The sequence below is a fragment of the Callithrix jacchus genome, chromosome 20 (genome assembly GCF_049354715.1).
Source record: "Callithrix jacchus isolate 240 chromosome 20, calJac240_pri, whole genome shotgun sequence".
Classification (NCBI taxonomy): domain Eukaryota; kingdom Metazoa; phylum Chordata; class Mammalia; order Primates; family Cebidae; genus Callithrix; species Callithrix jacchus.
In genome coordinates, this window is record NC_133521.1 from 41,230,075 (window position 1) to 41,255,621 (window position 25,547).

Here is a 25,547-nt window from a genome sequence, read left to right on the forward strand (position 1 = left end):
CCCCCATCTCTACAAAAAATACAAGAATTAGCTGGACATGGTGGTGTTTGACTATTGTCCCAGCTACCCAGGAGGCTGAAGTGGGAGGATCGCTTGAGCCGGGAAAGTCGAGGCTGCAGTGAACCATGATCACATCACTGTACTCCAGCCTGGTGACAGAGTGAGACCCTGTCTCAAAATAAATAAATGTTTTTTTAATAAAGAATTATGGTAACTTTCCCTGGGCAAAAAAAAAAAATTCTGTTTAGTGGAAACTGTTAAAAGAGAAAATGACGTATTCATAAAATGACTGGAATACTGTTTTGAAGAACCTATTTTGATGCTATTGTATGATGTGATAGCTCCTGTGCTTTCTCACTAGTAAGATAATTGATCATGGTGTCATAACAGCAGTTGCAATATTAGTCAACACTGCCTTATTCCTACTTACAGAACATCTGAATCAAGTGTCTTAAGGAAAGCCAAAATGTATCAGCTCATAGAATTCACAAAATCTAAGGAGTAAATCCTGGCTTCAAGGATGACAATTAAGGGGCTCAAATGTTAAAGCAACAATGACAACTAACTCCATCTCTGCCTCTTGGTCCATGTTACCTTCCTTCTCAGGTTGACTTTCTTTGTGTGGTTACAAGTGGCTACCACTAGCTCCAGATTGATGCCCTAACCACTTCCAACTTCAACAGAAAGAGAACTTCTCTTCCCTAAGAATTCTAAAAGAACTAAAGAACTATGTCCTGGAATTGAGTTTCAGTCTCGGGGTGGACGAACTTACGTTACGTGTTCATCGCATGGTGATGGGAATGGAAAGCCCTGATTGGCCAGGCCTGAACCACATGACCATCCCTAAATCGGGAGTGGGGTCAGCCCCATCTGAACTCCACCTGTACGGAGGATGGGGAAGGAGTGATGCCCAAGGGAATGATAGCATAGCTACCAGAAGAAGAGGGAGAAGATACAGGACAGCAAAGCAGCAGACGCCCGCTATATTAGTGCTTGAGGCAGTCCTGTAGCAGGTCCCCACAGCAATATGCACTGCAAGTTGGAGAAGCATGAATGGTATGAATGAGGACTTTATCTCCTTGGCATGTCGCTGTCATAGAGTCACCCTGGTCTCCCAGTTTGCTTCCCTTGGCAATGTCAAGAGCTGTCGTTTAGAGACCAGCCCTGTCTGAGATCAAAAACTAAACATTCTCATAGGACTGGTGAAAAAGTAACATCCTCTTGGATAAAAATATTGAAATATGGATAAAAAGCCTTAAAACATTCATATTCTTTATCCTAGCAGTTCCATATCTTGGGATCTATCATTCAAAAAGAAAAATAATAAAAAATAAAAGTGGCCAAAATATATATAAGCCTTCGTGAATAAAGATGTTAATTGCAGTGTTATTTAAAATTGTCAATATTTTGGAAACTGCAAATAACCAAAAGGCCTAATAATAGAGTAGATCATAAAACACACATATGATTATATTTTATGCAACCCTTAAAGTAACATCTAGGAATTATGTTGGTAAATGATATTATATGGGAAAAATAATATATTTACCATAATCCCTTCAATACTGGGGGGGAAATCCACATAATTTTTATGTCAATGATCGTGTGCTTTAAAAAATAAGTGTGATGTCTTATGACAAAAGTAAAAGTGTTATATAAGAAATTAGTCCTGTGATGCTCAGAGTAGTGATTAACATGTTCAGAGACACTTGGGAAGGATTTTAAAGGTGGCCAATTTACTGGTTTCATATGGTCCAGCTGCGGAAATCATGGCCAACAGCACATCCAATCCAGCTTGTCAATGATTATAAGCGGAAAGCCACTTCCATTAGGTTCAAGTTTTCTGGCTTCAGCTTGTGAATGGATGGGATTTCAAACGTCTATACCAAGAAGTGCCAACTAAACCAGCCAGGAGCAAAATTACCAGAATTCTTTTTTTTTTTTTTTGAGACGGAGTTTCGCTCTTGTTACCCAAGCTGGAGGGCAATGGCGCGATCTTGGCTCACCGCAACATCCGCCTCCTGGGCTCAGGCAATTCTCCTGCCTCAGCCTCCTGAGTAGCTGGGATTACAGGCACGCGCCACCGTGCCCAGCTAATTTTTTGTATTTTTAATAGAGACGGGGTTTCACCATGTTGACCAGGATGGTCTCAATCTCTTGACCTCGTGATCCACCCGCCTCGGCCTCCCAAAGTGCTGGGATTACAGGCGTGAGCCACCGCGCCCGGCCACCAGAATTCTTGAACCAGGCAGAACCAGGGCAGATGACATCTCAAGCACCTTCGCTGAGCAATGCCGGCTGACCCAGCCAGAACTGGAATTGGGAACCAGAACTTTGTCAGTTCCACTTGCACTCAGCGATCAGAGAACTTTGTGATCTTCGGTCCTGATGGAGCCAGAATTGAAACCAAACCATGGAGTGTGGAGCTGTCAAAGGAGAGCACCGACTTCCCACTCATCACCGTGAATTTCAGTGGAGGGCCTTAAAAACCACCCAACGGAACTAGTACTCCTTAAAATAGTAGCTAGGAAAACGCTCAGAAGTTAAAGGACCAGCCGATGAAATGTGTCCCCATGAGCAGACAGCTAACAATGCTTCAAAATACTTTAAAGTTTTTGGGAGAGCTAGCATTGAGCTGTTGAAATTTACCATCTAAACTTACAACTTAGAAGAAAATTAGACATATTCCCTTGCTTTTTTGTTCTTTGCTCCCTGTGGTATTTCTTAATTATTGGTTGGTATAACCAACTGTTTTTGAAGCTGTCGTACTGGTAAGGACTATTTACGTGATTGTAAACAACCATTATTTTTGTTACTGAAAGTGGTTCAGCTTGGACTCTGTGTGAGTGATTAATCTATCCAAGGTGGGTTAAGCAAATAAAGAATATTATGGCCTTCATTAGCTGAAAGGTCACAGGCAGGGCTGGCTTCAGGAGTGGTATGACGAAGTGGCTCTAGTATAACCACTAGGAGAACTGTTTCTTCTCTGACATTCAAGTATAATTCTCTTAGGACATTGCCTTTGTTCTTGGATGTTGGGGCTTCTCCTGCACATCCCCTCCTGTGGTCATGAGATAACTCCTCTAGCTCCCCCGAGTAAATGCAACCAGGTCCACACCACAGGGAAACAGAACTTCTTGCACCTAACTGTCAAACACAGGGCGTGGACTTAACATTATACCACTGGAATGGAATCCACTGATTGGCTTCTAATTAGGGCTCGTTCCGAAAGTTCAATGGGTAGGAGGCAGAGAAAGGCAATCCCACTCAAACCACGTGAGCAGAGAAGAAGAAAAGAATAGGTCTGCAAAGGAAATGTGGGCTGCTGCCTTACCAGATGAATGGTATGCTTATTGATGGAGACAAGCAGACATCTACTACCAAAGACGGTTTAAATGTAGGGACTGTTATTTACCAATGACTGCACTCTTCTTCATCTTGGGAGCAGGGCTGTTCCATTAGTTGTTTTGACTATATAAACATGATCACCAAATCTTTGTCAACTATTCAGGTGAAAAACACATATGTAAAGAGAGAGAATATGCAGTATTGCTTGTGTTACATTTATCAAATCATTATTGGATTAAATGCATCTTCCACATGTAACAGCCTGTGCAACAAAAGAGACGTGAAAGAAGCGTGATATAAGTGAGTCTAAACCTTAGCGGGTCTTTTCCCCCGTCTGTAAAATGGGAATGATAATTGCAAGTTGAGCTGCTTGTGGAAAAGACTAACAAGGATTTCTGTAAAGCGCAGCGATGCAATGCCTGCCTCACCAGTGTTCAGTCAGTGTGAGTTCCTAAAGCTGCAGTCTTTGTTCTAAGCTCATCATCAAAGGTAGCCTCCTTTTCAGATCAGCCTCCTGAGGTCTCTGAAATAACAGATATGGATGTGAACACTGAAATACAATGTAGACCCAAACCAAGGAAATGGAGCATTCTGTAGCATATCACATGTCTCCCTAAATAAGGACAGGAAATTTAATATATTCTGTCCCCATGGGAAACTCCAGTCTTTGAATAGTGACTGTCTTATATTGGAGAAATTCCAAGGCACATTTATACATAATAGGTAAAAATGTTATCACTGCTTAAAGATGCCTGCCCTAGCTGGAGGAGGAGGGGGAGATAGCTCCAGCAACACACTTGCCACCTTTCCAAAGCAGCAACCCAAATCCAAGTGTCATATTCTTTTTTTGTGCTTGTGTTTTGTAGACTCTGGAAAATCCCAAATATGAATTGATCATTGAGGCTCAAGACATGGCCGGACTGGATGTTGGATTAACGGGCACAGCCACAGCCACAATCATGATTGATGACAAAAATGATCACTCACCAAAATTCACCAAGAAAGAGGTAAACCCCTGTGCCAGACACCGCCGTTGTGGGCACAGCTACCATTACTGATTGATGTGAATTTGTGTACCACAGCTCCTGCCGGCTCCCATGTCAACATCAAAATACTCCTTTGTGGGAGAGAGGATGGTGTTTGGCTGGAATTCCTTCTCACATTTTTATTTTGTGTATGCGTGTGAAGCTAAAATACCAGAGCACAGTGAGAATAAAAGCACTGAATCTTGTTAAAGTCCATAAGAAAATAACTTTTAATGCCCAAGTGCCATTTTCATAGTTTTATTGGTGTTATTTAGCACTGAGTTATGACAGTCCCATTGTGATTTTAGCATAACAATAACTTTTTTTCCAGCAAGTGCAGATTGAGAGGCCAGACGGAACAGCAGCAAGGAGGTAAAGCAGATTTCCTAGTCAATAACAATGTGGCCCAGGAGCTTGTAAATAACAACCAAGTTAGCTCGTCTAGGAGAGCCATTATTTATTCTCAGCCCCTGTGCTTTTATGATTATGGATCATGGTTGTGGTTTCCCATTATTCCAAGGGAACGATGTTTGGGGAAGGGCTGAGTACATGAGATCACCTTCAGTTGCTGAATTTGTACCCAAATCAGGAAGCCGTTTGCATTATGCATCTGATGGAAATGTGCTAAGATTATGGCTTCTTTAGGGGCCAGGGCCAGGGTATGGATTTGATGTCCTTCTTCCTGACCAAGTGAAGTCTATGGAATAGGTGAGATGAGCCCTGACTTTTACAGTCTTTACTGCATTCACCATGGTGTCTCCACCTGAGATCTCTTTCCTCATTTGACTGTGTGAGCTTGGCTTTACCATTTTACAAATTAACTTACTGTGAAGCTCAGAGAACCTAGAGAACAAGCCACAAGGTCGTGGACAGAGAAAGTGGCAGAAATGGGAAGTGAACCAAATTCCTGTGACTCAAAAGCTTCACTCCTAACTGTGGTGCTGTGCCTTCCTCATCTACCATCAGTGCTTACAGCCTCTAGGGTGTTAAGAGGAAAGACCTATATATGGGCCTGCAGTTGCCCAACCCCTCTCTGGAGGAATCTCGAGGCTACCCTGGGTGGCTTGGGACAGATGGATCCTCTCAACCCCCCAGCTCCCCAGTGGCTCTGTATTAGTTCATTCTCACACTGCTATAAAGAACTACTTGAGACTGGGTAATTTACAAAGAAAAGAGGTTAAATTGGCTCATGATTCTACAGGCTGTAGAGGGAGGCTGGGGAGGCCTCAGGAAACATTCAAGCATGGCAGGAGGCAAAAGAGGAAGCAGGTACACTTTCACGTGCAGGAGTGGGAGAGAAAGAGAGAGCAAAGGGGAAGATGCCACACACTTTTATTTTTATTATTATTATTATTACACTTTCAGTTCTGGGGCACATGTGAAGAACGTGCTGGTTTGTTACCTATGTATACACATGCCATGGTGATTTGCTGCATCCATCACCCCGTCATCTACATTAGGTATTTTTCCTAATGCTATCCATCCAGATCTCATGGGAATTTTATCATGAGATAGCACTAGGGGGTGGTGCTAACGCATTAGAAACCATCCCCATGACCCAGTCACCTTCCACGAGGCCTCAACTACAATGCTGGGAGTTATAATTCAACATGAGATTTGGTGGGGACACAGAACCAAACCGTATCAGCAGCCCCGCCTGGCTCACTGAGGAGGTAGATGTCCGCCTTTCTCCCTGTGGTGTCTTGGGCACTCGGGATTCCAACCTCAAAACAGCAAGGTCCGTGGGAGCTTGATCTGCTCCATTCTCTGACTTCCCATAACAGTGTTTCTCTAGCTGCTAATACAGACTGCTCACTATTTCCATGGTTCCAAACTGGCATTTCAAGAACACCATTTCTAATTAGTTCCAAACAATTCTAATTCCGTTCCAAGAAATTAGTCTCACAAATTACACCACTGGGGTGGGGTTAATAATTAAAAATATATACTTCAGGGTCAAATAGACGTGGGAAACACTGAACTGATTACCTTAAATGATTTCTTTAACTGCAGGACTTCTGATTAACTTTTAAATGCTTTGTGTTTCTCTAACAGGGTTAGGTATGGTCTGTAGGGTTTCTCAGACTTTTTGGCCTGGGGACTTTTTTTTTCTAGACTGTCTCATATGGCTTATTGAGCTGGCATTTCATGGAATGTTGTTCATTGGGGTATTTTTGTTTATCTTTAGAATTTCTCTTCAACCTATTTCAAAATAAAAACTCAAAGCATGTTGTAATATTCAATATAAACATAACAATGAGAACAAAAATAGGATAATCTCAACCCAAAATCAGAAGATAAATCCGTGTTACCAACCAAGTGAAATTAGTTACTTTAATGCTACCCTGAATTTGGCTCCTGTGACTTAGGAAAAGAAGAAATGTGTGCTTATTTGTGGACCAAACACTATGAATGAGAAACTATTGTTTTTAATGTCACTGAATCTAAGGAACAATTTACCATGGACTGAAAAGGTTAGCTACCATTCTGTAGTATAATATTGATTTCAAAATATCATACTGGATACATTAAAAGCATACAATGTTGTCTGTCAATCTTAAAAATAAATTTTGAAAAAAGAGACACTGAGTAGCATAAGGAAAATGTATCCACCTGTGAATATTGACAAAAGCACAAAAAATGTCTTCAAATGGGCATTAGACAATGAGCTTGAGATTCCCAAAGGGCAGAGCAGATATCTAAACTCATAAAGAAAGATAAGTAATCAGATGAGAAGAAGCAATAACAAGTACACTAGACCCTCATTTGGATGTTAAATGTCCCAAAGGAGCCTTTGTGCAGTGTTTGATAAATTCGTGGTTAAACTTTCTAATATGCTCCTGAAAGGCTGGTGTTCTTTGTTATTGAAAGGGATTCATATCCTTTGGGTAGCGACACTACTGGAGGTGGTGTGATGGGGCAGTAAGGAGGGGGCACTGGAGCCAGAACTGGGTTCACATCCCGCTGACCAGCCATGTGGTGTGAGCATGGTAACTGCTCTACTTCCCAGTCTTCACCTTTAACGGGCTGATTGCAGAGTCTCCCTCATTAGGTCCTTGTGAATGAGCTGATGACTAAAAGTACCTGGATAGTGCTTGTTGCTCATTATTCTCTGAAGTGTAGAGATGAGGATGGTGGAAGGAAGGCAGTGATGAAGAAGAATCTTGTGATGAGAAAGATACTATGATGACCATGATGTTTCCAAAATGTCGGAGGCCAAATGACATTCTAATCCAAAGGGCCACCTCCCCTCCATGTTGAAAGGCTGCTCTTTCCTTTTAAGTGATCTGTGAATCTGCTCAAGCACTTCAGAATATGTGGTCAGGACCCTAGAGTTCTAGGGGAGAAGCAATTCTACAGGAGAGGTGGCAGACTCTGTAAAATGCATCACTATGAGATCAGCACGGGGCACAAAAGCAAGAGAGGCCAAGAGAAACCTGCTGGGGAGAGGAGAGCTCCTGATGAGGACTGGCTCAGATGTAGTGGCCTCTAGAATGTGGAAGAGGCAGAAAAACAGGATGGCCTGAAACAGAGGGGAAACATGGGGCTTACAATCTTGAAGTTGAAACAAATGTTAGAGACGAAGCTCAAGGTTGTCATTCCGGAATAGAAATGGTGATCATTTGGGATTGAGGGTGTCTAGAAAGCTCTCCAAGAAGATGTAGTCCCTTGTAAACTTCTTCATATCTTAGGACATTTCGAAGTTCATAAGAATACATGGTTATTTGGAATACATGGGGTTTTAAAATTCTATTTTACATGATTTTCCATCTCCAGAGGGATAGATCTTTTTATGTATTTTTAAAATCTATATAAAAGAGGAGTTATGATTGATCACAGATAATAAAGACTAGAAATAACACTGCTGAACAAGATGAAGGTATAGTTTCTCTCACTTAAAAGTTTGGAAGTGACGGCTGGGCAAGGAGGCTCGTGTATGTAATCCCAGCTCTTTGGAAGGCGGAAGTGGGAAGATTGTTTGAGCCCAGGAGTTCAAGGCCAACCTGGGAAACGTGGTGGAACCCTGTCAGTACAAAAAATTAAAAATTAAAAATTATCCAGGCACAGTATCATGTGCCTGTGGTCCCAGCTACCTGGGAGGCTGAGGTAGGAGGATCACTTGATCCTGGGAGGTGAAGGCTGCAGTGAGTTGTAATCACACCACTGCTCTCCAGCCTGGGTGACAGAACGAGACCCTGTTTCAAAAAAACAAAGTTTACAGGCAGACAGACCCAGGCCAGTTTGGTGATGTCATGATGTCAATTTCCCAGGTTCCCCTTAGCTTTCCACTCTGCCTCCCTCACGACTGCCTCATGGTACAACAGGGTCACCGCAGCACCAGCTATCACATCCAATAACAGGAAGAAAGAAGCAGGGAATGAGGAGAATGAAGGAGGATCTGCCACTTGAGTAACTGTCACTTGAAAAGCTTCCCCAGAAGACCAAGTGACTTCTGCTTGCATCTCCTTAGCCTTCCTTTCCCATAAGGGAGACTGAGAAATAACTATAACCGTCTTCGGTTGGCACGTTGCATTTGTAGTGTTTGTTTAAGGAAGGAGATGCTTTAAAGGTTGCTTTGAAAATTAAATTCTCATTGCAAAGTAAGCTCATTTGTTTAGCCCTCTCGTGTTCATTTATAATGACTATACACTTGCTTAGAAGCTAGGGCCACATCTCTGCTATTCTCTGTTGTATCCCGGCGGGTATCCAATAGTAGAGCATTTTCTGGATGCTTCCTGAAGATAATGTTCACTTCAGAACAGTGTCACGGATGTGATGAACCAGGATTGTACTTAAAATTGCTGCTGATACGTGAAGTCAATTTTCAGTCATTGATGTGCATGCAGATCTAGGTTGGAAACACTAGTTTTTCTCTGTGGAGAGTTTTCTGTAAGTTTCCTAATCGCTTGTACATGTGACTTCAACTAAATGTTAGTTTTGAATTTCCTGCATAAGGGATTTAGAAATAATTTTAGGAAACCTAGTTAAACTTTTCAAACCCAGACTTTAAAATAGAGATGAAAACTTCAGCAGCCCCATTTGTGCCTTTTTCGTTCTTGTCTCTCAAGTTTTGTCAGTTTTTTTTTTTTAAGATTTCTGATTTGTGCCTAGAACATGGCTGGTGCCCAACAAATACTGACGGAATAACATGTTTTCACATAAATCTCAGGTCATTGGGATTAATAAACTCCCTATTAATTTTTTTAAAATGTGTTTGCAAATGATTATAAGACTTTTAAAAAGCAAAGTTTCAAATGGCATTTTCCACTTGTGCCTTAAAATGGCAATTGGCCATTTAGATTTAATGATTGAGGATTTTTTGGCAATTCAATGGGTTCTTTCTATGGTAAATATTTTGGTGTTTGAGCTATAACATTACCATACCTATAATAAAAGACATAAAATTTGTATGATCCTGTTCTCCAGCTGGAAAATGAGAGATGGGTAAATGCCCCAGTTTTCACAAAGGGACAAAGGCAAATGGCAGGAGTTAGGAGCTGTCAAGCTGCAGCTGAGCCACAGCAGAAAATCACATGAGGTTATCCAATGAATGCCAGGGTGCAGGCTCCAGTTTCTAAAAGTCAGTGTGGAGTCTTAAAGAATGCATGATGTTTCAAGAGTCTTATTTTCCTTTGGGGTATTAGCATATTTTCTTATTTGAGACAGGTTCTCATTGTGTCACCCAGGCTAAAGTGCAGTGGCACAGTCACAGTCATGGCTCACTGCAGCCTCAACCTCCCAAACTCAAATTAATCCTCCTGCCTCAGCCTCCTGAGTACCTGGGACTTCAGGCACACAACACCGTGTTGGGTTAAATTTTGTATTTTTTTGCTGTTGTTGTAGAAATGAGGTTCTATCATGTTGTTCAGGCTGGTCTTGACCTCCTGGGCTCAGGCAATCCACCCACCTTGCCCTCTCAAAGTACTGGGATTACAGGCATGAGTCACTGTGCCCAGATAATATTAGCATGTTTAATAAAAAGTTGTATTAATGAACTGCCTGATACGGCCTGTCATCATTTTTCTCCTCCATATCTGACTGCAAACTCTGCAGTCACTTCGTATAACAATTATGTAAGATCATTATCTACAGAAATATAAGAACAAAAGGTATAGGCTTTCTTCTAGCAGGGCTGATAGAGATTTTCTCAGTGTCATCAAGAGTTTAGAAACTTTTTTTTTTGCTTTCACAACAGGTTTTATTATTGGAAAACTTGTGCACATTTTGAGGATTATCACCAAATTTCAGGACTTGTTTTTTGGACTTTTTTTAGCTCATCAGCTGTCATGTTAGTATATTTTATTTTTTGTTGGTTTTTATTTTTATTTTATTTTTATTTTTTTTTTTTGAGACAGAGTTTCGCTCTTGTTACCCAGGCTGGAGTGCAATGGCACGATCTCGGCTCACCGCAACCTCCGCCTCCTGGGTTCAGGCAATTCTCCTGCCTCAGCCTCCTGAGTAGCTGGGATTACAGGCACACGCCACCATGCCCAGCTGATTTTTTTTATTTTTAGTAGACACAGGGTTTCACCATGTTGACCAGGATAGTCTCGATCTCTTGACCTCGTGATCCACCCACCTCGACCTCCCAAAGTGCTGGGATTACAGGCATGAGCCACCGCGCCCGGCCATGTTAGCATATTTTATATGTGGCCCAAGACCATTCTTTTTGCAATATGGCCCAGGGAAGCCAAAAGATCAGACATCCCTGAGCTGTGCAATTTCCAGTGTTCTTGTGTAAAACTGATGTTTAAATCAATGAGACATAACAACCAGCTTGTCATCCACATCCTTGTTTGGGGCATATTATGAGTTTTATGTCATCTTTATTGATGTGAGCGTGGCAGGTCAAATCAGCAAGAATTTAAATCTTTTTCCAATGTGTTTACTATGATTCATTCTTCTTCATTAGCGGCTTTATGAAACAATCAAGAAACCATTTTATTTCTTATGTTGGGAATTTACCTTTTCCTCTTAATAAATTATCTCAGGCAGAATGATGTCAGGATGCCTATTTATTTCATTTTTTGTCTTTATCACTTTTGCTTATAGTCTATTAAAGTTTTCTAATAACAGCTTTATTGAAATATAACTCACATGCTGTAAAGCTCACGCTTTTTTTTCCTCACCCACATACTCCATATAATTTATTTGGTTTTCAGTGACTCAAGTAACAAGATCCTACCATTTCCTTTTGGTAACAGTTTTATGGTTTGGTGGTCTTCAAGGTTAGTTTTTCATGCCTAATATGCAGTTGGAGTTGGTTTATTAATGTTATTATACTTTAAGTTCCAGAGTACATGTGCAGAACGTGCGCTTTTGTGACGTAGGTATACATGTGCCATGGTGGTTTGCTGACCCATCAACCCATCATCTACATTACGTATTTCTCCTAATGCTATCCCTCCCCATCCTCCCACCCCCTGCTATCCCTCCCCTAGCCCCCTACTTCCTGACAGGTCCCAATGTGATGTTCCCCTTCCTGTGACCATGTGTTCTCATTGTTCAACTCCCACTTATGAATGAGAAAATGTGGCGTTTGGTTTTCTGTCCCTGTGTTAGTTTGCTGAGAGTGATGATTTCCAGCTTCATCCATGTCCCTGCAAAGGACATGAACTCATTCTTTTATATGGCTGCATAGTATTCCATGGTATAGATGTACCCCATGTTTTTTTCCCAGTCTATCAATGATGGGCATTTGGGTTGGTCCCAAGTCCTTGCTATTGTGAACAGTGCTGCAATAAACATGTGTGCATGTGTCTTTATAGTAGAATGATTTATAATCCTTTGGGTATATACACAGTAATGGGGTTGCTGGATCAAATGGTATTTCTAGTTGTAGATCCTTGAGGGATCGCCACACTGTCTTCCACCGTCCACACTTTTAAAGTGTACAATCCATTGGTTTTCATTATATTCACAGAGTTGTGTAATTATCACTACTATCTAATTTTAGAACATTTGCATTGTCCAGAAAGAAATCCAGACCCATCAGCAGTCTCCCCATTGCCCATTCCCCAACCCTGGCAGCCACTAATCTGCTGTCAGTGTCTCTGGATTTGTTCAGGACATTTTATGTGAATGGAATCATGCAATACATGGTCCTTTGTGACTGGCTTCTTTCACTTAGCATCATGTCTTCAAGGTCTACCCATGTATTAGTTTGTCCCAGTACTTCATTTCTTTGTGTGGCTGAATATACTCCATTACATGGTTATGCCACATTTTATCCATTCATCCACTGAGGGCCATTTAGTCAGTTTCACATTTTGGCTATTGTGAATAATGCTGCTATGATCATTCATGTACAAGTCATTAAGTCTTTATCTGCATTTTCTCTCACATTCTAAATAGCTGAAAACATTTTTCAGAGAACCCATAATATCACTCCGAATTAGTAGCTGTAATTCCTCACTTGTTTTATTGAAACTTTTCAAAATGCCTTTCTAAATTGCAGTTAATATGGCTTATTCAAGATTTATCAACTTCTTTTTAATAAACATGTAACTTTCATATGAAAAAGTACACAAATCCCGAGGGATTTAATTCTCAATGAATCAAACACAAAACCCAAATCAAGGCACAGTATATGATCAGCAACTCAAAAGCTTCCTTGAGTTCCTGCTAGTCCCACCACCTGCTCCATAAAACAGCTCCTCTCCTGACTTCTTTCACTCTAAACTAATTTTTTCCTGTTTTTACCTTTGTGTAAATAATCACAGCGTGGACTCTTGTGGCTCGCTTTTGTGAGATTCATCTAGGTTGTTGCACATGGCCATACTCTTTGCGTGTTCATTACCACACAAATATATTTCAGTTTACTCTTCCATTCTGCTATGTGTGAACATTTGGGTTATTTCCAGTTTGGGGATCATTTGGGTAATAGTGCAATAAGCATTCTCGAATGCATCTTCAGGTGCACCTTTGAATGCAGGTACGTGTTTCTGTTTGAAGTATATCTGCAGGTGGAATTGCCGATTCGACTTTAGTTGATACCACCAGAGTAGTTAGCCCAGTTTATGCTGGAGCCCTCACTGAGAATCTTGACTACTATGTATTTTCCCAGCATTTGGTTTTATCGTTTTTTGGTTTGTTATTATTTGTAGCCTTTCCAATGTGTATGTAGTGACATTTCACTGAGGCTTTAATTTGTATTTCTCTGGTGACGAATGAAGCTGGTCATCTTTCATTCCATCCACTGGCTGTTAGCATTCTACTTTTGGATAGTACCTGTTCAGGTCTCAATCACTGTTTAAGTTGGGTTATTAGTCTTTCTCTTATTGATGTGCATATCTTTATTTATTCTGGATGTGAGTCCTTTGAGTTACATACATCTTGCAAATTTTTTTTATTTTCTAACTTGCCTCCTCACTCTCTTAATAAATGTAGAATCCCAATTTTAATGAATTCCAATGCTGATTGATGGTTAATGTTATCTGTGCCCCATTTTTGGCTATCCCAAAGGTTTGATTTCATTGATGGATATGAAACAATTTATATTTCACTTTGCTAACTGTGTTTTTCTAGGAATTTGTCCATTTCATCCTTTTTCTCTATTTTTCTTGGTTGGTCCTGCCATGGACTCATTCTATCAATTTTATTAATCTTTTCAAAGAAACTACTTTTTGTTTTGTGGATTTTTCTCTATTGTGTGTTTCTTTGGTTCTTTCCTTCTATCTTATTCAGGTATCTTTTGCTATTTATTTTTGAAACCTCTAGAAATGATACTTAAATCATTGATTTTTAGTCTTTTTACTAAAATGTATGGGTTTAAGACTTTATAAATTTTTGTCTTAATCGTGACTATAGTTGCATTCCATAATATGTGCTGTGATGTATTTTTATTATCATTCAAGTCAGAAATATTTTTTAATTTTCCTGGGTCCCTTTTGTGACTTGTGGATTTTTAGAAGTATATTGCTAAATGTGACATATTTGGGTTTTTTTTAATTCTTTGGCTTTAATTTCTAGCTTAATTCTATAGTGATTAGAAAGCATCCTCTACATGACTACAGCCCTTTGGCATTTGATAAGACATGCTCAAAACCCCACGTGCAATCAGTTTTGATAGATGGCCCATGAACGCTTTAAAGTCATGTTAATTCTATGGTTGTTTAGCATCCTGTTCTGTGTACATCAATTAGGTTAAGTTTTATAATTTAGCTGTTCAAACCTTCTCTATATGTTTTATTAATCTGCTTATTGTATCAGTTACTGAAATAGTAGATATATCTATATCTCCTGTTAGTCCTATTAAATTTTTAAAAAATCAATATGAGATTGTTGTATTAGATACATACAAATTTAAAATTGTTACGTCTTCCCGATATATTGTCTCTTTATCGTTATGAAATGTGCCTCTATGTATCTGCAGATGCTTTCCGCTTTAACATTGACCTCGTCTCATATTAGAGTGATTATCTTACCTTTCTTTCCGTCAGTGTCATCGTGGCATACTTTCTGTCATGTTTTTCTTTCTGGTTTTCTGTTATCTCGTATTTAGGTTGTGTCTCTTCTAAGTGGTGTATGTGTAGGCTTTAATTTTTAAAAATCAATTCTGATAATGCTATTCACACTTGATTATTTTGCCCATTTATATTTAATGCAGGTGCAACATATTGGGGGATAAATCCACCCATCCAAGAATGTGTTGCTCCTCTTTGACAAATTTATTTTCCTCTTATCTCTTACCTTTTGCTAATTTACTTGGGTATTTTTTATAATTTCATAATGAGCTCTAATAACTTATTAGTTACATTACATTTTCGTACTCTTAGAGTGGGTTCTGAGAAATTACAATATATATTCACAACTTAAAGAATCTAACATCAAGTAGAAATTTTTGGCATGTACTGGATAATGCAAGGGCTTCAGTAAATTTGAACTCCTTTTACCATCCTTGTACCCGTTGAGATATTGTTGTCATGTTTTAATTCTGCATCAATTTATATTTTTCTACTTACATACCCTTTATTTTATTATTTTTTCTCCCTGTTTCTGTGCTTCCACATGGAGCAAGTTCCTCTCTGATTAAAAAATTCCTTTTATTTTAAAAATACTGCAATTCTGCTGGTAATCAGTTCTCTCACATATTGTTTGTATAAAAATGTCTCTTTTTTTTGCCAGAATTTTTGAAGAATACTTTCACTGGAGGTAAAATCCTGGTTGCCAGATATTTTCCCAGAGTACTTTAAAGATAAGATTTCATTGTCTTCTGACACCTATTATGTTTGTCAAAAGGTCAGCTGTCAGTGTTACTTTTATCCCTATTGAAAGAAACTTGTCTCTTTTCTCTGCTGCTTTCAAAACCTTTGTCTTTACTTTTCAGCAGTTTAACCATGACGTGCTGAATTGTGGTTTAATTCGTGTTAATTATACTCGTTCCTTAAGTATCTCAATTCATAACCTATCGCTTCAAATATTTCTTCCGACTCGTTTTATCTTCACTGGGACTCTAATTTTATATATGCATGTGTTTTGTATGTGTGTACATTTGTGTTTGTGTATACATACATATGTTATATATGTTTGTGTATATATGCACACATACATGTACACACACATGAACATATATGTAGACTTTCTATGCTTCTGTTGACCTGTCTTTAAGTTCACCCATTCTCTTCTGTTCTGTCTAATCTACTATACCCGTCTATTGATTTAATTATACTCAGGCCAGGTGTGGTGGCTCACGCCTGTAATCCCAGCACACTGGGAGACCAGTGGGCAGATCACTTGAGGTCAGGAATTCAAGAGCAGCCTGGCCAACATGATGAAACCCAGTCTCTACTAAATAAATACAAAAATTAGACAGGATAGTGGTGCACGCCTGTAGTGCCAGCTACTTGGGAGGCGGAGGCACAAGATTTACTTGAACCCAGGAGGCGGAAGTTGTAGTGAGGCAAGATCATGCCACTGCACTCAAGCCTGGATAACAGAGCAAGACTCCACCTCAAAAAAAAAATACATGATAATAATTACACTCATTATATTTTAAAATTACATAATTTCCACTTCTTTTTCAGAATAAAATTATCTGCTTAAATTCTACGTTTTACTTATTTTCATGAATAGTTTATTCAAATTGTTCACAGTTCAATGTCTGCTAACCCCAGCATCCATTAATAGATACTTCTGAGTCTATTTTTATTATCAATACTTTTCTCTTAGTTTTTCGGCCATTTGTTATAGTCCCCTGGTATACCTAGGAATTTTAAAATTTAATTTTGGACAACATATATGAAGATGTTTAGAGATAAGTTGAGGCTCTAACTGATGATTCCCCCAGGGAGGATTCCCTTTTGCTTTCTGTAAACAGGTAAGAGTAGGACAGGATGTCTTTAGGTCAGCCTGAAATGGAGTTGGTTCGTGACGTGGTTCAGCCTTTTTCAAGGGTGGGTCTACTTCCCAGTTTCCCCCTCTCCTCAGATGCAGCTTTCCTGGGGTCCTAACTGAAAGTCTGGGATGTTTCCAAGGCTCCTCCACTTTCACCCACGTTGCATTTCATTCTCAGTCCCTTGACCCTGCTGAAAGCTCTCCTTGGCCCTCTGGCCTCTAAGCACCTTCTGCTCAGATGCTTAGCCTCCCGTCCCGCTGCCCTCACAATTTGGGAAATCCCTTCAAGGTAAAAGTTCTATAGAACATTGGCCTTGCTTCAGCAAATTTTCCTTCTGTCCAGGATCCTGGACTCTCAAGTGTTGGCTGCCTTGTAAGCTCTTCAGCACTTTCAAATAAGTTGGGGTGGCGGGGCTTATGTTAAATCCGTATTCTGGTTATTCTAGATTTGAGGGCTGGTCTAGAAGAAGCTTGCCCCAGTCATAAAGACAAAAAAAAAAAAAAGTCCATCTGGAATATCAGGAAAGTAGCAGTAAACGATGCGTATATAATTCCTGCGGCAGGAAGCAAATGTCTTCGTTTGAAATGTGGAGAAATATTATTAAACGGTTTCACGGTACCCTTCCTATCTCATCCCATTTGCTTTGAAAATCAACTTATTTCAGTGAAAGTTTAAAATGTTTTAAGTGTCTCCTGCTTGACGCTATCAACAAGCAAGAAGGGAGTCTAAATCCAAGAAAGCTGAATGAACTTTGCTTCGCGATTCTTCACTTGATTTGACATGGCCGTCTACAGTCCCCTTAACTCTTTGGGATCTTTTCATCTGTTTTTGATAGTTTGGTGACTCCAGGTGTGAAGTTAGAAGACACACATTTGTGCTTCCCTCCTTAGCCAGAAGTCTAATTGATGTGAATATATTTATCCAATTCTCCAGGATTCCATGCAGTATATTTGAGCATTTCAATGAAAATCTCCTACTTGGATAAGCATTTACTTCCTTTAGGACAGCTCTTTAACTTCAGATGCACCTGTGTCTAAACACTGACCACATAATTACACGTTCTGCTTGCTCGGTAGAGATTAATCCAGGAAGCGAACCACACATTTCTTAGACGATCGAACGCATTTCAGTTATCTGACTCAAGTGACTTTTCTGGAGGGTGGAGTCCAAGACTTTTAACTACTCAGATAAATCTTTGAAGATGATTAAATGTTTTTCCGAATAGCCTAGACTCCCTCTTCCTATGAAGCTTTTTATAGCTATTATAGTGATATACATGAGACTTTTTTTCTGATACTGTGAAATCACATATCTGACAGTTTTCTATGTGGCTGAGGTTTTAAGTAAACCCAAATACTACTGGGATCTCTATCTCATATTTTGTACAGTATGATGGGGAATATCAATATGTAAAGAAACGGAGTATTTGGAGAGAATAGAACAGTGTGATTTCAGTGCATGGGTACAAGCAACTTCCAGCTGTATAAACAGTACCATCACTCCTGATTATGTCACTCCTGATTACGTCATTTCCTGTTCTATCTTGTCCTGGCCAACACTTTGTCCAAGGATTCTAAGAGACTATCTCTTGCAAATTACATTCCCAAGTTCCCATCACATAGTCGAAGAGGGGTTTGCTGCAAAGCTGCCAACACCTTCATTTCATATTTATCTTCACTTGAAAGGGGTGAGTTCATCACTTTCTTCTCCTGCACCAAGATCATAGGAAAACATGCAGTCATTAACTAAATCTTCCAGTGTTCAAATATCACAGGCCCTAGAAACAGCAAGTATGCTGTTGAATTTTTTTTTGAATAAAAGAGAGTGAAGAGAAACATTTGTACAAATATAAGCAATGATCGATAATAGAAGCCATCATCCAAGCAGTACACTTCCAACTAAGGAAAAGGGTGGTATGTGCATTTCTGGATTTAATTGTTCATAGACACCAGGATGAGCTATCTTGCAATGTTGGAAATACCCACGCTGGTTATAAACTCTGGGTGTAATGTCAAAACATCTGGATTTTCTTAACTGAAAAAAATATAATCTACCCTGTGGCTGTTTCTTCAAGTAACTACTAAAGGTAGACAAGGCAGCCAGATGATTTATTGCATTAATCACTCTTTCATAATTATATTCATGATGTGTTGATCCCCATCATCCCTGTGCAAACCTCTTTGCAGATTCTGTGCCTTTGCTAACCCTCTGGTTATGCTCAAGGGTCAGCAGCAACTCAGTGACAATAAAAGCAATTTTTCACTACAGCTGGCAGAGTCTTACCACAGAGCCACTCCATAGCACAGTGGCCTCTGAAGACTTCCTCCATCTGCTTCTATTCAAAGATAATATCCTCACTCTACGACTAACAACCACAAAGCCATAAAACATCTACGTTTTAAACTCTGAGAATAGACATGACTACACCTCCATAATGCAGTTTGCAGAATGAGAACACAGGAGTTCAGAAATAGAAAGCCAAGAGCAGCATAAATGGAGCCTGTTGGGAGATGAAATGTCCAAGCCCACACTGCACCTGAAAGTCATTTTGTACTGAACAGTTTTAGAAGTAAGATCCTGGGTCTGATGTATAGATGGTTTCAAACACTGTCCGCCTGACCACAGCCTGCCTTCGTCTTAGGCCAACGGGAGCTCTGTTTACCCCAGTGTGCCAAGGTTTGGCATGCCTTCGTGCCTCTGCACATTCTGTTCCCTTCTTCCTGGAATGCCTTTCCTTCTTTTTTGTCCCTGAAAAGCTCCAATTTATCCTTCAACACCCAACTTATTAATCCCCCAGGCACTTGGTTACTTCCTCTTCCTTGTCTCAAAATACGTTAGCCTCCTCCCAGCCCGGAGTTACACACTGCTTTTCAGTCAGGGACTCACAGTCCCTCTCTGTGATCCCATTTGAATGCTTTGCTGTTTAGGCCCATGTCCTTTTCATCACTGTCTCTAGGGCCAAGCACAGGGGCAACATCAAGTGTTTAATTGGAGATGAGTTATTACTCATGCAGCAGGTACCTATTATACACCCGTGTTTCAGCTTCCAATGGACTATTATCCTTTTATTCCATATTATATACAATGTTACTCATATACCATTATATGCTGTGTATAGGTGATATTCTACTATGTATGCTATTCTGTTCTAATACATACATACCCTAATCTGTACATATGCTATTCTAATATATAAATCTGTTTTATTCTAATATGCACATATCCTAATAAGCACATATTCTATTCTAATATATAGTATCTATTCTAATATGTACATATCCTAATAGACACATATTCTAACACATATCTATTGTATTCTGATATGCACATATCCTAATATGCACATAGCATCTATTCTGATCTGCACATATCTTAATATCATGTATTCTATTCTAATATATGTTTTCTAATATGCACATCATGTCTAGTCTATTCACATATATATATTTTTTTTTCTTTTACTGTGTTTTAGGTTTTGGGGTACATGTGAAGAACATGCAAGATTGTTGCATAGGTACATACATGGCAATGTGGTTTGCTGCCTTCCTCCCCATCACCTGTATCTGGCATTTCTCCCCATGTCATCCCTCCACAACTCCGCATCCCCCACTGTCCCTCCCCTAGTTCCCCCTGCAGACCCCAGTGTGTGATGCTCCCCTCCCTGTGTCCACGTGTTCTCATTGTTCAACACCTGCCTATGAGTGAGAACATATGGTGTTTGATTTTCTGTTCTCGTGTCGGTTTGCTGAGAATGATGGTTTCCAGGTTCATCCATGTCCCTACAAAGGACACAAACTCATCGTTTTTTATGGCTGCATAGTATTCCATGGTGTATATGTGCCACATTTTCCGTGTCCAGTCTATCATTGATGGGCATTTGGGTTGGTTCCAGGTCTTTGCTATTGTCAACAGTGCTGCAATAAACATTCATGTGCATGTGTCCTTATAATAGAACAATTTATAGTCCTTTGGCTATATACCCAGTAATGGGATTGCTGGGTCAAATGGAATTTCTATTTCCAGGTCCTTGAGGAATCGCCACACTGTCTTGCACAATGGCTGAACTAATTTACACTCCCACCAACAGTGTAAAAATGTTTCCTATTTCTCCACATCCTCTTCAGCATCTGTTGTCTCCAGATTTTTTAATAATTGCCTTTCTAACTGGTGTCTATTCTAATATGAACATATCTTAATATGTACATATTCTATTCTCATATATAATATATATTCTAAAATGCACATATCCTACTATGCATATAACATCTATTCTATTCTAATATGCACATATTCTAATAGGTACATATTCTATTCTAATATGTATTACATACAATATCCAATATGTGATATTCAGCTTCTAGTGTGCTGTATAATTATTTCCTTTCTTATTGTCCCTCTCACCAAATTAGAATGTGAGCTCCCCAAGAATAGAAACTATCCCTTTTGGCTTCTGCTATGGCCCATCACCCAGCATGGCATGTAGTACATGACTAAATAACTGATGAATGAATGAATGAATGAGTAAATGATCAATACTTGACAACAGAGACCATCAAAAACTTAGACTCATGTTGTTGAAAAGCACTTGCAGCTGGGCACAGGGCTTACACCTGTAATCCCAGTACTTTGGGAGGCTGAGGCAGACAGATTATCTTAGCTCAGGAATGTAAGACCAGCCTGGGCAACATGGCAAAACTCCACCTCTACTAAAATATATAAAACTAGCCAGGCATGGTGGCACATGCATGTAGTCCCAACTACTTGGGGGGCTAAAGCCAGAGAATTGCTTGAAACTGTGGAGGCAGAGGCTGCAGTGAGCCAAGATTGTGCCACTGCATTCCAGCCTGGGTGACAGAGTGAGACTCCATCAATAAAAATAAAAGTACTTGGAAGGAATCTCATTCAACATATAGTTTTATAGATAAGGGGCAATGCTCAAGGTAGAAACAGATTCCAGACCAGCCTCACCATGGGCCAGGATTCTGCGGCTGGTGAGAAACCCCAGCCCTGCATTAACACACCAAGTCGTAGAATCAGCCCCGAGATTTGTCATTTGACTGTGGTCTGCCAAGAGCCGAGATGGTTGGAGTTAAATTCCATCTCAGAAGTGAACAAACTAATCTACATAAACTGCAGAGGGACTTGAGTCTACTTCCTATCAGTCAAGTAGAAAAAAAAAAGGGAAAAGAAAACTCAATGTTAATAAATAATACATAAAGGAATCATTAGAGTGGAGGCAGGCTTAACTTATCCTGTGAGTTTCAAAAAAAAAAATGAAAGTAAGAAAACATTCCACAGCTCCAGTGTTCTGAGCTCATTCTTGTGAGATTAAACAAAATAATATAGGATTAATATATTCATTTCTTTCCAAACTACAATCTATTTCAGTTACAGGCTGAGTATCAGTTTTCCCAGTGTTGGCGGCATTTTATTTTAGCTGTTAACCTGCTCAGTTCAGAAAGATAGGATTTTATGAGACGCGTCATCTTCAGCCTGCTTTGCCTGTTTGTGCATCACACATAACATTACACTGTCGCTTTCAAAGTACATTCATTCATTCATGCATTCACCTGTTTGACCATTAAACATGTATGTGCACCATGCCTCCTCTTTGCTAGGCTCTGTGTTAAGCTGGCGTGCAGGCCAGTGAGTGAAACAAACAGGGTCCCTGACATTATGAAGCAGGGCTAGGGACAACCAGCCAACCAGCACATCAGTTCATGATGACCCCTCATGATGGGATGGAACAGGGTGAAATCATAACAGAGGGGGACTGTGAGGGCACTTGGCATGGAACTCAGGGGTTGCTTCTCAGAGGAGGTGACTACTCATTTCCTGGGCTGCCATAACAAGGTATTACCAACCAAGTGGCTTCAACAACAGATATTTATTACCTCACAGTTCTGGAGGCAGAAGTCCAAGAACAAGGCACTGGCAGGCTTGGTTCCTTCAGAGCCTGGGAGAGAGAATTGGTTCCATGCCTCTCCCCACACTTCTGGTGGCTGCCACCAGTCTTTGTGCTCCTGGGATCGTGCATGAGCACAAGTGTTATGTGTAAATTTTCGGTGCTGCAAAAGACGTAGCACTGGAATATAAATTTCCTCAGCAAGGCAATTTACTTCTGTAGAATGGTGCATCTCACAGATGGAGCAATGGCGAGCACCCACCTGGACAAGGGAGGGAAAGGGGTTCTTATTCCTGACGCAAGTAGCCCCTACTGCTGTGTTGTTCCCCTGTTGGCTGGGGTTAGACAGCACAATCTAAGCTAATTCCAATTGGCTATTTTAAAGCAGGGGTAAGAACTGGGGTGGTGGGGTGAGTAGTTAGGCAGGAAGGATGGTTATGGGACAGGTCAGAGCAGGTGAGCAGGACAGGTGACCGGAGCAGGTGACCGGACGGAGCAGGGGACTGGGAAAACAGATGTGAACTACTGATTAGAACTGGTAGAAAAGGTTGTTTACTGAATCCACAAGGAAGTTAAAATGGAGAATTAAAGAATAAGAGAGCTGAAGACAATGACATACTGATTCTTTGAAGAGAAACTTGGAGTTCACTATATCTAACACAAGCATCTGCCCAGTCCCTGCCTCCATCAATACCTGGCTTCTCCCTGTGCCCAAGCCGGTATCCGCATTTCCTTTGTATAAGGACACCAGTCATATTTGACTAGGGCCTACCATAATAGCCTCACGGTAACTCGATTCCCTCTGTCAAGGTCCTTTTTCCAAACGAAGTTACAGTCTGAGGTCCTGAGGATTGAGACTTCAGCGTATCCTTATGGGAGACAGAATTCAAAATCTAGCAGTGACACAGAGGTACAGATGCAGATGGAAGCACCCGTGGGAAGACCCCAGGCTGGGAAGGGCATGTCTGGCAGGAGGAACTGAAGGGCTCCTAGGGTGGCCAGAGCAGCGTGAGACAGCAAGCTGGGTGTGAGGCTGGAGCGGGCGGCAGGGGCTGATCTCACCCACAAGGCGAGGAGGCTGGCTTTATTCCGAGTGCATGGGGAAGACACTGGCAGAGATGTCTTAAAAGGGGCAGAAAGAAACTTTCAAAGACTTAGAACCCTGACTCTGCTCACGAATACTGTTGGTCCACGAGGGTGAGTCAATGGCTAGGTGATTTCTGGGGATGCTAATAGCATGAGACCCACCACCTCTGTCCTTCACCCAAGTGGGGATAATGCCAACCACAGGGAGCCAACCTGAGCAGACGTTTATGTAGTAAGTTTCAAGCTTAGTGAGCCTTCTGCATTCACTGTGCTCTCTCTCACCTAATACTTGCACAGTCCAGCAAAGAGGCACTGGTTGTCCCTCCACGCAGATGAGGAAGCTGAGGCTAAGCAGAACTGATTCCTTCCCTGAGGTCACTGGGAGCTACGTGGTAAGAGTTCTTCCTCTGCATCTGCTTTTCCCCCACAAACTCATAGATATGTCTTTCCTTCATGTTGCAAGTGTCCCATCAATAACGGCAATTGTCTCTTGAGTCCTGTGAAAAGCAAGACTGGTCATTCCATCACTTATGTGTGTCCAGCATGCCCTATACTTGCCCTTTTTGGCCCTGTGCTGTTAAGTAAACATCCCCAGCCAATGTGAATATCTGAAAACACCTCCTTTGTACACCGCAGGGTCAGAGACCTTTATATGCACTCTGTCAATCACTCTTCCTGCCAGCACTGAGACAGGTACCATGAGTGTAACACCCTTTTCGTGGGTATGGAGATGGAGTCTCTGAGAGCCGAAGGTCTTACCCAGACTCTGCACCCCAACTCTCAACCCTCTGCTAAGCTGCTTCTGTTCTGTGAAAGGGTTAGCAGTTTACCAGCCCATCATCAGTGGAGCCTGTTGTTCAGACATTTCTACCTGAATCAGTGGCAGGCACTATATTACCATTCAGTGGTCTTGCCCTGCAGGTCAGCTCTGTAGGATTCCTTGCCAGGGCTGTTCCTCAGGGAATACGTATCCTGTTTTTCTTGTTACCTTTGTGCACCAAGGCTTGCTGAAGCAGCCCAGGTTTATTACCTCCGTTTTCCACTCTACTTGAACTTGCAAACTTCAACTTACTGCTGGCTTTCTTGCTCGCACCTCACCTGCCTTTTTTTTTTTTTTTTTTCCTGAGCTAGTTTCACTCTGTCACCCAGGCTGGAGTGCAGTGGCACAATCTCAGCTCATTGCAACCTCCACCTCTTAGGTTCAAGCAATTCTCCTGCCTTAGCTGGGATTACAGGCATGTGCCACCATGCTGGGCTAATTTTTGCATTTTTATTAGATATGGGGTTTCACCATGTTGGCCAGCCTCGTCTGGAGCTCTTGTCCTCAAGTAATCCACCCTGCCTTGGCCTCCCTAAGTACTGGGATTACAAGTGTGAGCCACGATGCCCGGCCACCTCACCTGCCTTTCTGTTCAAATCAGGACAATGTTTTGTGTAAGCCCTGAATGTAACTACAGCACACTGAAGATTTCTCTTCGAGTTTGTTAGAAGTTTTTTACCCTCTCTCCCTCCTTAATTTCTTCTAATTATAAAAGGGTGGGTTCTTCTTTTAATAGCCAATGAACTTGATTAGCAACCTTGTATCTTTATTTTGATAGGTCCAACAGGAAAATATACTAATCATTTCTTATGAGCAAAGAATGGATTTTTAAAAATTTCACCCGTATAAACAACTTTTTAAGGCTAATCATTACCAAGTGCTTATCTGTATGAGTCACTGCTCGAGATGCTTTGGGAGTCAAGACTCATTTAATTTGCACAACAGCCCTGTGACAGAGGTACTCTTCTTGTGCTCATTTCATAGATGAGGAAACTGAGACACAGAGAGCTTTAGGATGATGCCTGA

General features: G+C 40.8%; 1 protein-coding gene across 3 annotated transcripts in view; it reads left to right on the top strand.

The window, feature by feature from the left end:
* Positions 1–25,547, top strand: part of CDH13 (cadherin 13) — a 1,362,211-nt gene that overhangs the window by 1,155,702 nt on the left and 180,962 nt on the right. For all 3 annotated transcript variants that reach the window (XM_078357844.1, XM_078357843.1, XM_008986283.5), the window contains one exon: positions 4,215–4,355. In XM_078357844.1, the coding sequence (XP_078213970.1) occupies positions 4,215–4,355 (141 nt within the window). The remainder of the gene's footprint in view (positions 1–4,214; positions 4,356–25,547) is intronic.